Below are 14455 nucleotides of genomic sequence, written 5' to 3' on the forward strand. Positions count from 1 at the left end.
CCAAACTCATCAATATTAGAAACAGTACAAGGCTGGAGCTACTTCAGTTGTGTGTAATGAATCTAATATATATGAAAGGCTAATGTTTTTCAGTACATTACAGAAAATAATGAGTTTTATCACAATATGCTAATTTTTTGAGAAGGACCTGTTTTCTGTAGTCTGATTTCCTAAAAGTTATTTGCTAAAACTCGAATTTAAATGTAGGTGTTATGGTTAGTCCTGTCGATTGGTAAAAGATGTTCTGACAGCTGCCACCAAAAAGAGACTGTGACTCTAAATCTTTCATGTCTTTCTCTCCAAATGACTCCATTTCATTCAATCTTAGAAGAACAAAATTATCTATTTGAGGTTTTTTTGCCTACTTACTGTTCTTGCAACAGATTTGTTTCCCTACAACAATCTATGATAAATGTCAGCCTTGCCCAAATCTTCTTTCTTCAGTTTGTTTAAACGTGAAATAAAATAATTTATAAAACATGTTTTTGGGGAATTATTGCCTCTTGAAGGCCACTCAAAAATGCTGGTCCAAAACTTTTTATCATTTAAGAAATATCTCCAAACTGCAAAGTTTGGTGTCAAAACATGATCTTGCCTTTATCTCATTAGGGATGGGTACCTTTGACATTTGAATCGATCCGGTACTAATTCCCGGTACCTACGAGTCGATACCGGTACTTAACGGTACAAATTTTCGATACTTTTGAGTGTTTATTATTTTAATTCTCTTTTATAATTAAATATATATTTTTCTCAACATATAACCATATTTGATAAATATCACGATAAATAACATACAAGTTTGTATTTTAACATCGTCCTTGTAGTTTTATAAGCTGATAATTAAACTGAAGCAAACATCTTTACTGTGAACTAAATTTACTGTGTATCTTCATTCCTTTTGCCGTCCTTTTTCATTTGATTTTTCCTACTGGGAAGTTAGAATTTCCGAGGAGAAAGCGAACGCACCATTAGCTGATAACAACGGTGGCAATGGAAGCTAACATATCAAGCTAACGTTATCTTTAACGGTTTATTTAGCTGCTGGAGCAGATTAAAACGATGATGCCTCAAACTTAGATCGTTGTCGCTGGTTTTACCTTCACCCATTCACCCGTCGCATTTAGTAAAGTAAAGCCAAACTTTAGAGCGCGTTCATGTTCTTCTAGTCGGAAATTCGGAGTTCCGAGGAGAAAGCGAACGCACCATTAGTGAAACGGAAGCTAACAAATCAAGGTAACGTTATCTTAAACATTTTATTTACCTACTGGAGCAGATTAAGATGAGGATGTCTCACTTAGATCGTTGTCTGTCGCTAGTTTCATCACCCAGTTACCCATCACATTTAGTGAAGTGGACCCAAGCTTTAGCGTGCGTTCTTTCTACCATGCTTGCTCTGTTTACAACGGGCTCGCAGGGACCGGCGACATAACGCTCTTGCGCATGCGCAACTGTCTTGGCAGTACCGAAACGAGGCACCGTTTGAAATGACGTGAATCGGTGTTCGGTCGGTACTATGGAATTCGGTCGGTACCTTAAAAAGTACCGAATTCGGTACTCATCCCTATATCTCATCCTGTCTAGATTACTGTAAGACACTTTTCACATATTTTAACAATAAAGCTCCCAACACGACCAAACAGAAGAGCACTCATCACTCCTGTTCTAATGTCCATGCACTAGTTACCCATTAACCTTAGAATTAATTTTAGAATCCTGACTATAACTTTCAATGCTCTACATGGTCAAGCTCCTCCTTATATTACTGAACTGTTAAAGCCTTATGCTCTAACCCGAGCCTTCAGGTCCACAGCCAGAACCTTCTAGAAGTTCCAAGGACCAGATATAAAAGTTGAGGTTATCTCTCTTTCTAGGCTGTTGGACCCCAACTTTGGAACAAACGTCCTTTATTTTTATAGTGTATTGGCAGTCTGGACACCTTTCAAAAACAGCTGAAGATTTATTTAAAATAGCTTTTACTTAAATATTTTGTTTTCTTCATCTCTATAATGTATGATTTATTTTTGTTTTTGACTTTATGATCTTTTTGTTATCTTTCTGAAGCACTTTGTGATTTTTATTTACGTGATAATTAGTGTAAAAATAAACTTTACTTCCATACTTACTTACTTTCTGTTCTCATTTGTTGAATCCAGGGTTCAAATTATGAGGGAGCTAGGGGAAGCCTGGAAGGGCTCCCCTGGAAGCCCTCAATTGAGGGGCAGCCAAAAAAAATATCCAGAGTCTCCTTCACCCCCTACCAATGCTCTCACAGGATGCGGATAAATAGAGCCATGGTGGTATCAAATATCCCTCAAAGAACAACAGTATGATGCGTCCGCTGAATTATGTTATTTTTGTTAAATGAAATACGATTCCTGATAAGGAAGTCTCACTAAACCTCTGAGTCAATACCTCCAGATGTGAGACATAAACAAAGCAGCATTGTTTGATTGGTTAAACCGTGTCCTCGTGCAGATGTGACATCACAGTGAGTTCTCCCTTTTGCTTCAAAACTCAGCACGCAGGTTTCAGAGTGAACAGAGACAGAGTGGTTCCAAGATTCTTCCTTTCCTTCTCACGGATTTGATGGAATACATGCTGCTCTCTACTCTGTAAGTATGTTTTCTAATGAGCACTTGAAAGTGCTCGTTTCCTCTGCTGTTTGTATTTATGTGGATTCATTTGGGTTTTGATTACGTTTGTTTTTTGACTCTAGATCATAGAAAGTTTTCTGCAAGCATCGTGGAAAAAGCAACAGACCAAAAAAGACCTCTAGAAGGAAAATGAGTTCCACACAGTAAGTTAAACATTTTTAGGCAATCCCATCAAATCATCTCCACTGAACATTGTATTAAAGCTGTGTTCTTTTATTTTACTTTTCAGAGTCCTTCGCCCCTTCAGCATTTCTCAGCCTGCTGGAGCAAGAGCTGAACTGGTCAAGTACATGACGTTAAGTCGGAGACAGAATGTTTGTGACCGACCCGTGCATCATCAGTCACGAAGGGCCGACCTTCAGTCTTCACGACTCTTCTCCTTCTCATCGCCATCTTTGTCTCGAGGGTCGTCAGTCCTGCGGAGCTGTTTTCGCAAAAACAGAAGCAGCATGATCAGGAAACGTGTGGTGTTTGCTGATGACAAAGGACTTGACCTCACCGCTGTGCATCTTTTCACCACAGAACCCTTCTCCTCCTCTTCCCCTGACCCACTGAAGGAACCCTTTTTCGCCCCACTCCCCCAGCGGCAATTGGATTTCCCTCAGCCCACACAAAACATAGAAGATTTTCTTGCACGTCTGCAAAGGAGGAAGCTCCAAATGGAGAGTTGCAACATTTCCAACAACACTTTAAGTGGCAAAGTGTGTGTAATCCATAGCACAAATAAAGCAGCACACATGCGGGTAACTTTCGATTCATGGAAAAGCCATCAAGACATGCTATGCACATTCGTTGAACACAAGCACTTCCTGGGTTTAGACATAGCTGTTTTTTCTTTTAAAGTCAACTTACCCCAAAACCTTTACCCAAACAAGAAAACAGAGTTTTACTTTTTCATTCACCCAGAACCTGGCTGTGCTGCCTACTGTGATGACAACCGGGGACAGAATTACAGAGTGTGCATGCAAAAACATGGATTACACAGTAACCATGGTAACATAAATCATTTTCACCGTGAACTTTCATATAGCTGGCAACCAAACTGTTGGTCTGACCTGCATCATGATCATCATCAGAGATATTTGTCAAGCAGGAATCTGCAGATTGAAAGGATTTGCGTTTAACCACAAAGACGAGAACGTGGACTCTGATGAAAACATTAATTTTACTATTTATGGAAGCATGGGCTTTGAGGGGTGGGTAAACAATTTTGAAATCTCTGTTGGATGGTGTGAAGCCTACGTTGTAAACTTCTGGAAGATAACACCCTCTGGTGTTAAACTACCCTGCAATGTAAAAGAAAATGTTTCTATTCATCTTGTAATTAAATATTTGTATTATGGATATCTTGTTTCCTTTTTCCTACCACCACTTTAGAGAAGATCAGTATATTTCCAGATAGGGATGATGCTCAACTGTATTTTTATGCATTAAGCCCTGATCAAGATTTTGAGCAGAACATCTTCACATAACCTTTAGCACTTAAAGCCTCCTTGTTACTTTACATGTTGACTGAATTCCTCTAGGGGCTACTGAACTTGGCACAGCCTCATAATCATTGTGTATGCTTTCATCAGGTGTGTCATGCACACCAGACGTATGAAAAAAGAAAACTGGGCAAAGAAGAACAAACTGTTTCAATTAAAGTGTTCCCAGCACTCCCTTTTGCCAGTGACGTCATTAGAATGGTTTCGTGTTGTACTGGTTTGGCCAACAGCATGTAACTGTGGCAACATCCCTGCCAGCCCTACTTGGATTTGTGCAGGGACCTGTGTTCACAAGTAAGGGCGGTGTCATAATATAAACAGAGAATGCAGTGATAACACCTCCATTCCAGTTTCTCTTGTTTCTGTTCTATGTGATCACCTTCTGAGCTGCAGCTGCCCCATTTCATCTCTATAGGAACTATTACAGCTGTGTTGTTTCAACTGGAACGTTGCACATAAGCTGTTTACATTCCTAGACATTCAGTTTTTTTTATTTATAAGATATGTCAGTGCTGAAGATAAATACTCTCCAGTCACTTTATTAGGTACACCTTACTAGTATCAGATTTAACTTTATTTTGATATCATTCACATTTGTGTCATACATTCAACAAGATGGTGGAAACTAGTTTAACCCACTGTGACACAATAGAAAGATGCACTTTTTAGATATTTGTTAGCTGCAAACCTGACCTTTGTGAAATGGTGCACTACCCTGCTGGAAATAGCCACCAGAAGATAGTTCCTTGTGGTTTGAAAGGGATAGACATGGTCAGCAGCAATACTCAGGTAGGTTGTTGGATTAGCAGCATTAGCAGCATCCAAACTAGTTTTTACAAAGCCGGATGTATCCTCACATTTAAAATAGTCAGACCTAATGAAGTGTTGTCTAACATCAGAGACAGCCAGTGTGGTCCTCTTCAAGGTTCAACATGTTGTGGTTGAGATGGTTTTTTTAGAACTGGATTAGAACCAGCAGGTTTTGAAGTATGGGGAGCTAAGTATCCACCATCCCCACCCCACCGCACATACACACTCGCTTACGAAGATTGGACGAGGACTTGTTAGAGTTTGCACAGGTATATGCAAATTACTTTATTTAGGTCTCTAGACATGGTGAAGACTGTTTGGTTCAATAGAGCTCCGGACCCCACGTGACTCTCAGTTAGTAGACGCCATATTGGCAAGTAAAAGAAGCTAAACAAACACGGATGTAAACATGAACGTGAACGGGATCAGCTTGGATTTTACTTCGTCGGAGTTTACTTCACACTTTAAAACCGAAGATATCGTTTTATATAGTCAGAAATTAAATAGACTAAACATCTCCGACCCTTACCGTGCCCCTGGGATACTTTTTAAAAACACCAGAAGCTGTCGGAGCGGACTTCTTACCGGACCTAGCCGAGGAACCCCTTGGGATTCCCCCGGAGCAGCTGGCTCATCAGGCGGCTGGGGAGAGGGAAGTCTGGGACTCTCAACGCTACATGCCCCCGCAGCCCGACTCCGGATACGCGGATGAAAATGGATGGACAAATAACAGATTTACACGTAAGTAGTTTAAAGAGCAAGTAACGTCTAAATTAACTTTTTTTTGCTGATGAACTGTATAAATGAGTGTCTAATAGTGTTTTAAATGTGTGCATTCTTTATTTTAGCATTTTGGTGCATTTTCTTTAAAAATTAAAAATTCTGTCTAAAAACCACAGTAATGCGCCACCTTCAGCTGAAAACATAGAATTTGAGTCATTTTGAATAAATTTTAGCCAATGGCTAAAGAGTAAAGTACTACGTAAACCAGTAGAGTACTACGTAGCAGCTCCGTGCCAAAGTTATAAAAGCAACAAGCGTCTCGGCCACGCCCTGTGGCGAGTGGGAGTTGGATTTGCAAGCGAGCGTAGGAGGTCAGCGGTAGTTCAGCATTAGCATATAGCATTAGCATATCCTAGTCTTTAGCATATCTTTTAGTGTTATAAATAATTATTTAGTGTTAGATTTGGCTGTTGGATATTGTAGTTTAGTTAGTGTTTGGCTGTTAGTGTAATTGGGAAAGTAGTTCGGGTTTAGTGCTCCATATCGTGTTAGTATTGGTGAGTAGGTGTAGTGTAGTATGGTTGCGGTGACTCTGTGGGCATTTTACCCGCGATTCTGCACGTCTCCGTTTGAAGAGGGAGGCTGCCCACCATGGCTCTTCCGCGATTTAGATGCAGCCCACCGACTCTGCTCCCCCACCACGGCGGGCTCCAGTCTGAGGTGAGTAAGCTAAATAAACGTTTTAACATCTTCTAAAGACAATTCCCTACCTAAATGCAAAGTCTGAGAGACGTGGTTCACTTCCTTTAGCTAGTCAGTCGGCAATTCTGCAACAGTGGCTCTAACTAACAGCACTAGTTGACAGACAGCATTACAGCGTGAAATCCAGCACAGCGTGACCCGGTTCTGTAAGGAATTCTGTTCAGGAGGTCACATTTCAGGCTCTCCACATCATGTGTGACTGACTTTTACGTTATAACGATCACACACTAGGAATGTTATAAAGCACCTATATAGGAGATTCTTTTGTATATTATCTGACTTTATAAACTCCCAACAACAATGTGCTTTTTTTTTTCAGGCTAAATCTACCCAAGACACTGGCTGTCAGACTGATTTAGCTGCAAGAATGCACTTGTCCAGGCAGACGTGAAGCCTTACCTGTAGCAAAGGTGAATTATTTTTAATAATCTTCTATGTAAACATTTTATTATTACCTTCTAGTTTTAATTTGTTTTACAGATTATTGTTACACGTGATTTTATGCTCTTTTAAACATTTATAAACGTGCTGCTTCTTTGTTTTTACATAGCCAGCCAGAATGGAGTTCACAGCCGCAGTGTGTCTGGTGACCCACGGGGACCATGATGAAAATTCATCTTCCAGAAGGTCCCAGAGCAGCGGCTGCACCCCCTGAAAAGATCAAGGTGTGAGGTGTCTGCTGTTGATTCCAGCTTCCACCTCAGTGACAGTGCAAGCTCAGTGAACTGTTCAAGGTAAAAAAAAAATTAAAACATTTCAGAATTTTTAAGATATTAACAATTAAATAAGTATGTGATTACATCATGACGGAGGCTACCGATTCTGCCCCCGTGACACTTGGTGGTGACGTGTGAGCTGATTCACCTGGAAAACAACTTTTACATTAAATATTTTGTTTTTGCTATCAAAAGTAAATTAACTAATAACCTGCATTATTGCAGGACACTCAGCAAAATATGGACTCTACAACATGAGGCAGGCACACGTTAATAACTCTATAAGAGCACATAAGGTGAGCAACACCACATATTGTACACTGTCCTGAATTTGTTTTCTTTCTGCATCTCATTAGCCTGGCTGATCACCTGATAACTCCTGTCATCTGGTTATGACAGCATGAGGATGTCCTCACACACCTGTAACCTATCAGCTCATCTGGCAGAATAGAGAGAGAAGAGACAACACCACATCTCCTGTTCCTGGAAAGCCTTCAGCCATCCTTCGATGACTGAGAACCTCCATCAGCTCTGTCTCCTGTCTGCCTACAATTATTATAATAAATATTGTGTTTGACAAGTTTTTTTGTGCTGCCAAATATCTCATATAGATTCCAGTTTTGATGTTTTAATGGATATTTATAAATTACATTAATTGAATTATCACATTGCATGTTTAACGAGCTCTATTGTGATTAATTAAACTAGCACCTCACTGTTAAAACCTCGTTTTAATTTCAAGCATGTTTAAGTATTTATGGACATGAAAAAAACAGGAAATATATAAATTGAGATTTATTTAATTAATATAACAAATAAGGGGGAAAGAGTCATTGAAAGGCACATTCTTCTGGAAGCTCCTGATCCTGACGACACCAGCAGAGGAGACCACCTGCAGACACCATACCAGCTGCAGACACCAGAGGACCTAGAACCAAGAGAGCAGCTGTTATTAGTAAATAAATAAATCAGGGCAGTTTTAGTGAGCTGAACACATTACAGAATAATTTTCTCATGGGGTATTTTCATAACTTTATGCAGCAGACTGTAACTTGAGCCCAGGGCTACCGGAGAGCTGCTATCCAGCACGTTTCAGTGGATTTTCCTGCTTTAACAGGTTAGATTAACTGTTAAGCAGCTCAGCTATTTGTTGCTGATTAAAACCAGGTGTGCTGAAGCAGATAAACCTCTAAAACATGCTGAATACTAGCTCTCCAGGGCCGTGGAGACAAACCCTGCAGCTAATCTGATGCTATGGCTAATGGCTACTTACATTCAGAGGTGGTTCTGTTGGGTCGGTTCTGGGAGTTACAGGCAACTCTCAAGCTCACAACAATAAGGCTCAGGTCCGCTTGTCTCCTCCAAATAGACTTGGTCCCTTTCTTCTCGAGTGTGTGGGTAAGGAGGGGGAGAAACTTCCTCCATTTCTAATAACTGCATAGAGTGAAGGGAGCTAGCATCGTCTAGTTAGCCGTCGTCTTCGTCACTGCGGCGGCTCCGCCCTCTCGGTCCTCCAGGCAACGCCTACTAATGTTGCATTTTTTAAAATTGATACGTGGGTGGAGAAGGACTCCGAGGCTCAATTGACCCGCTCTTTAAATAGAGTGCTGTGCTGTTTGAATGTATAAACTGAACGCCAAGAGAAATCACTAGTTTGATTGTTTTCCGTGAATAAAATAAAAATGTCAGGCAGGAGCGTCTCAGGATGTGTCTGAGATCTGTCTCAGTGAGACAGATAATAGCAATCCAAAGTGCTTTTTTATGTGTGATATGACAATTGATCAACCATTGCTTAAAAATTAAATACAGCTTAGCCGGTTAATTGCTGTGATCATAAGACACATAAACGGCAGCACGCAGAACTCACGAGGCAACGTTTTACGTGATGTTTACTTGCTGCTATGAGTAATAAGACAGAAAAAGCCACGCCAAAATAAGTTTAGGAAGCCCACTAAGAATTGTAATAAAAGCATTTAAAATAAATACCATACACAGTTGAGGAAACGTTGGTTTAAGTACCTGATATGAAATGATCGCTGCATAAGCCAAAACCTTTACTCTCGGGATCCCACAGCTTCATTTCAGCCCAGTCACTAGCGCGTTTTATTACAATGATCCAACGTTTGCGGCACTCCGGATCTTGGGGAATCCTGTAGATGGCTCATTCCTTATGTCGTCCGCGTCTTTTCTGCATCCTGGGGCACAACAGGAATCTACCATGTTTCCTGTCTGAGTTTTCTGACAATAACAAATAGTCCAGCTGCCGGCTTCTACCTGCCAAGATGGCGCCGTTTCGATTTGAACTGTTGCATGCCGGGAGAAGTGACGTCAACTCCCGGAGCTCTATTGCATCATCAGAATGAGGAAGATAGGAGATTTAGGTATGTTTGTACACAACAGGGCCAACATCCATATTTGATCACTTTTTCTCTGATTTTATGCATGAAAATACATATTTATGAAAATTGTAACAACAGAAATACACTTTGGTTATGGACTACAATAACTCTCTGGGGTTGAAATTTAAAAAATTAAAATACTTCAATGAGTGCCCTTTAAAGGGTTAATACTACATGTAATAGTTTGTTTTTGCTTATTAATGCACACAGTAAAAAAGGGACCCTTATTGTAAAGTGTTATCAAAGTTTGAACTGTTTTTATTCCCACTGATATCAGTAGCCCAGTAAATAAATGCATGTCATGTGACAAAAAAGAAAATGCATTGCCTTCACACTCAGATGATGTCCATCTCCTTTCATCAGGTGACCCTAAAGTCAAAGACATTGCTGCTTTAAACAAACAAGCAAAATAAAACTGACTCAGTCAGCAAGAAGAAAACTAAACCTTGCTGGATATAGCATCAACTGGACCACCTGGACTAAAGAGAGCTATAATTAATTTTTTTAGGTTTCTATTTTACTTCATTTGTGCCAAGCTGATTTGTTAGCCACCAAAACTTTCGAAACTGCATCAAAATGTCAAACTTCTGACAAAACTGCAAACTGTTTGTGTTCTGCGTTATGCCCTAAAGTGTGCAATATTATATGATTTTTCTAGGACACATATTTTTTACATACTGCTTGAAATGTTCTTCACCTACTGATGGCAGCCAATGAAATAAACTTTTTGTCAAAAAATAAATTGTTTTTAATGGCATAAAACAGACAATCCTGGAAAAGCCTTACCCAAACATTGTGAACGTCCCGCTCTCAATGATTGGATCGTAATCCATCCTCCACCCTTGTCCCCTTTATATGCATGAATTGCACGTTCTCAGCTCGGAGCAGCCCGACAGTAAAAGAAGTCCATTCTGTTTGCCAATTTCGTTAACTGAGTTGTTTGTAAGTTTGTATTTAGAGTCGGGTTTTGTTCTTGTTGGAAAATGTCCTCTGTTGGCATGAAAAACAATGCACGTCTGTTTGCAGGATGGGAATGAACACAGCAAATTGGGAAGGTGGTTTGGTTAGGGTAGGTTCTGGAAGTTTCGACCAGTGTAACATCCAGGAATGGTCAGTTTCACCTACAGATTGACCTACATGCCACCGGTCATCTACAAACATAAATTCCGTTCTCTATGGTGGATTTTACATTCTACCGTCCAACAAGCCCAGAAGGTTCTGCAGCTCTGAACACATAACGTATTGTATTGTCAACATCATGTTCCCTTCTCAAGCTTCTTCTCTGCCAAGCCTTTCTGCTTATCTAGGCTGTCCTGCACAGAAAAAAAGGACTGAATCGTTATAATAGTAAATAATCATATGGTTGAATAATGGTTGATTAATAATTATGTTTTGATTACTCTGTGCTTAAATTAATACGGTTGATTAATCTGTGCTTGAATTACTGAAGTTGAAATGAATACTATTATTACATTGAAAGATTTATATATGATGATCAGTAATGGGACGACAGATGAATGATGGCGCCGGTGTGTGTGGCAGCTCGTCTATTGCTCCTGAAGCTTTTCTTCTGCTTCATGTTAGTTTTTCTTTCCTTGAAATTTAGCAGTTCTATCCGGGTGTATGATCGTAAAACATTGCTCGGGATTCGCCAAGCAGCTGAGGGCTTATCGTTCTCTGGAGGTTTTGATCAGAATGGATCGCCACTACTGGACTCTTTGGGCTGCGTGTGCTACGTGGCAACCTTACCTAGATGGAGGAGGCACCGGAGACGGGGGAAGCGTGCTGGATGCCGGATGAAGCTGAGATCGGCTCGACGTGGAACGTTGGATGCTGTGTGTGGAGTTGTGGGCTCAGAGGGGGACGGTGGGTCGCCGGAGCACCAGTTGGATCCGGTGCCGTTGAATCTGGTGGCTTACGGATTGGTGTCGGTTGTGTGCGGCGGCGGGATGATACAGTCGAGGCGCCCTGCACCACAGCGGCGAGCGTGCGGGAGAGGAGTTCACCGACAAAATCTACTTGAGGTGATATGTGAATCAGCAGAGCCCTCGCCAGTGAATCCAGAAGAATTGACTGTAACAGCATCTTCTTCCGTCATCAGGTTTGCTCTGTCTAACGCCAGATCTATTATGAATAAGACTTTTATTCTGAAGGATTTTATTGAAACAAATGGTCTGGAGTTCCTGTGTGTTACTGAATCCTGGGTCCCTAAAGATGAAACTGCTGCTTTTGTGGAGCTTCTCCCGGATGATTTTACATATTTTAGTGTTCCGAGACCCTCGGGGCATGGTGGAGGATTGGCAGTGATATTTAAATCATCAATTATGTGTAGGCAGGTATATCCATCCTCTGTGCCTACCAGCTTTGAACTCTGCCTCTGTGAGCTTGGATGCTCTCAGAAGCTACTGGTTGCTCTCCTATATCGCCCACCGAGACAAAACTTTGATTTTATGGATGACTTTACTGAACTGCTTGGCGAGCTGATTCCTAAGTATGATCAAGTGTTACTTCTTGGGGACTTTAACATACATGTGTGCTGTCAGGATAAACCTTTGGTGAAAGATTTCTTAAATCTCGCGGACTCTTTTAATTTGGTTCAGTTAGTGGATCAACCCACACACGTTAGTGGCCATATTTTAGACTTGGTGCTGTCACTGGGTGTAGGAGTCTCCAACCTGCAGGTCCAAGAGGCCTATTTTTCAGATCACAGGCCAGTATTGTTTGATGTGGCCTGGACTCACAAACGGGTGCAACAATATGCTCCGATGAAGCGTTGTCGGATGTTAAAAGACTCTACAGCTGCTGAGTTTGCCGCAGTGTTTTCTATGGGGTGTGCAGAGCAAGACTACGGAGCTTGGACCACAGATGAGCTTGTTATACATTTTGACTCAGCATGCACCTTGGCGTTTGATGTGGTTGCCCCAGTACGGGTAAAGAAGCCTAAAGCTACAAAGGAGCCATGGTTAACTGAGAGTACTCGAGCACTAAAAAGGATGTGCAGGAAGACTGAGCGGAGGTGGAAAAAGGATGGGCTCCAGAGCTCGCTTGACCAAGTGAGAAGTCTTTGGATTGGCTATCAGAAGGCTGTGAAGGATGCAAGGAGAAAGTACTTTGCAAACATAATCTCCTTAAATTCTCAGAATGCTAGGATACTTTTTAAGACAGTGGACTCTATTTTAAATGTCAATGAGCCCCTTGCGATTGAGTACTCCACTGAGTCATGTAACAACTTTTTAGACTTCTTTGTAGACAAGGTAAGGGTGACAAGGTCCTCTATTCCACCACTTAAGCACGCCCCCTATGCAGATCTATGTGTTCCTAAGGCACTGGAGGGTTTTCAACCATTAACTCTTGCAGAACTTGAGGATCTGGTCGTGAGACTTAAGCCGACAGGGGCGGTAACTGATGTTCTCCCGGCAAGGCTACTGACAGAAGTTTTTTCTGTAGTGGGTAAACATGTACTGCAAATTGTAAATACCAGCTTGATTTCTGGGGAAGTCCCTTGTCCCCTAAAACAGGCGGTGGTATGACCTCTGCTTAAGAAATCAGGGTTGGACCCCACAATCTTGTCCAATTACAGACCTGTATCTACACTCCCTTTCATCTCAAAGATCATAGAGAGGGCTGTGTTTAACCAACTGACATCTTTTCTTCAGGAACGGGAAATTGGAGAAGTATTTCAATCTGGGTTTAAACCCTTTCATAGCACTGAATCGGCGCTGATTAAGGTCCTTGATGGCATTTTATTGGCAAATGATTCTGGTGATGCTGTGGTTCTGGTGCTCTTGGACCTGTCATCAGCCTTTGATACCATTGATCATAACATCCTGGTAAAACGGCTGGAGCGGTCTGTTGGCATTACGGGCCAGGCACTTCAGTGGATACGATCGTACCTGACTGGGAGGAGTTTTTGTGTGAGGTTGGGGGACTGTTCCTCCGATCTGGCTGAGCTGCCATGGGGAGTTCCCCAGGGATCGATTTTGGCCCCACTATTTTTCTCCTTATATCTCATACCCCTGGGTGAACTATTTCGTAAACACAATGTGTCATTCCATCTCTATACTGATGGTTGCCAGGTCATTTTTCCAATTAAGCGTGGTGGTTTATGCACCATTCAACCTCTGTTGGACTGCCTTGAGGACATCAAGCAATGGCTGGCTCAGAACTTCTTGTGTTTCAACGAACACAAGACTGAAGTTATTCTGTTCACGCCACCAAAGACCCCAGGAGGTGCCCAAGGGCTTGATTTTGCCACTCTGGCACCGCATCAGAAGGCGGTGGTCTCTAACTTAGGGGTAAAACTGGACGCAGATCTTAGATTTGATGCTCAGGTGAACAGTGTTGTGAGATCTTGCTTTTTTCATCTACGCCGCATTGCGAAAATTAAGCCATTTCTGTCCCATAATCATTTGGAAACTGTAATCCATGCCTTTATTACCTGCAGGCTGGATTACTGTAATTCGCTATATGCGGGGCTTAGACAAGCTCCAGTAGCACGCCTCCAGGCGGTTCAGAACTCTGCAGCCCGGTTTTTAACATCTACCAGGAGGTCTGAACATATAACACCAGTCCTACGTGCCTTGCATTGGCTCCCTGTTTTTTATCGCATCAGGTTTAAGGTCCTCCTGTTTGTGTTCAAGGCGTTAAACACAGGGGCACCTAAATATCTTTCCGATGTCATCCACCAGCATGTCCCGGTGCGTTCCCTTAGGTCAGCTGACCAGAGATTACTAACTGTGCCTAGGTACAGCCTGAAGTCTCGTGGTAGTCGAGCTTTTTCAGTACTTGGACCAAGTCTCTGGAATGAGCTGCCAGCCGATGTAAAACAGGCCAAGTCATTAGAAACCTTTAAAGGAAGACTGAAAACACATCTGTTCTCGCTGGCTTTTGGACGTTGAAGT

General features: G+C 41.7%; 1 protein-coding gene and 1 long non-coding RNA gene across 2 annotated transcripts; both read left to right on the plus strand.

Annotated features, from left to right (window-relative positions):
- Positions 1–2523: 2523 nt before the first annotated feature.
- ppp1r3c2a (protein phosphatase 1 regulatory subunit 3C2, duplicate a) lies at positions 2524–4001 on the plus strand. Its single transcript, XM_015976143.2, has 3 exons — positions 2524–2615; positions 2720–2800; positions 2887–4001. The coding sequence occupies exons 2-3, from the start codon at positions 2787–2789 to the stop codon at positions 3779–3781; spliced, it is 909 nt and encodes a 302-aa protein (XP_015831629.1). The 5' UTR covers positions 2524–2615; positions 2720–2786; the 3' UTR covers positions 3782–4001.
- Positions 4002–6132: 2131 nt separating this feature from the next.
- On the plus strand, positions 6133–7063 carry LOC139070468 (uncharacterized). Its single transcript, XR_011520960.1, has 3 exons — positions 6133–6397; positions 6759–6849; positions 6990–7063. It is a non-coding gene; the product is annotated as an uncharacterized lncRNA (long non-coding RNA).
- The last annotated feature ends 7392 nt before the right edge of the window (positions 7064–14455 follow it).

This window comes from Nothobranchius furzeri, chromosome 6 (assembly GCF_043380555.1).
Source record: "Nothobranchius furzeri strain GRZ-AD chromosome 6, NfurGRZ-RIMD1, whole genome shotgun sequence".
NCBI classification, from domain to species: Eukaryota; Metazoa; Chordata; class Actinopteri; order Cyprinodontiformes; family Nothobranchiidae; genus Nothobranchius; species Nothobranchius furzeri.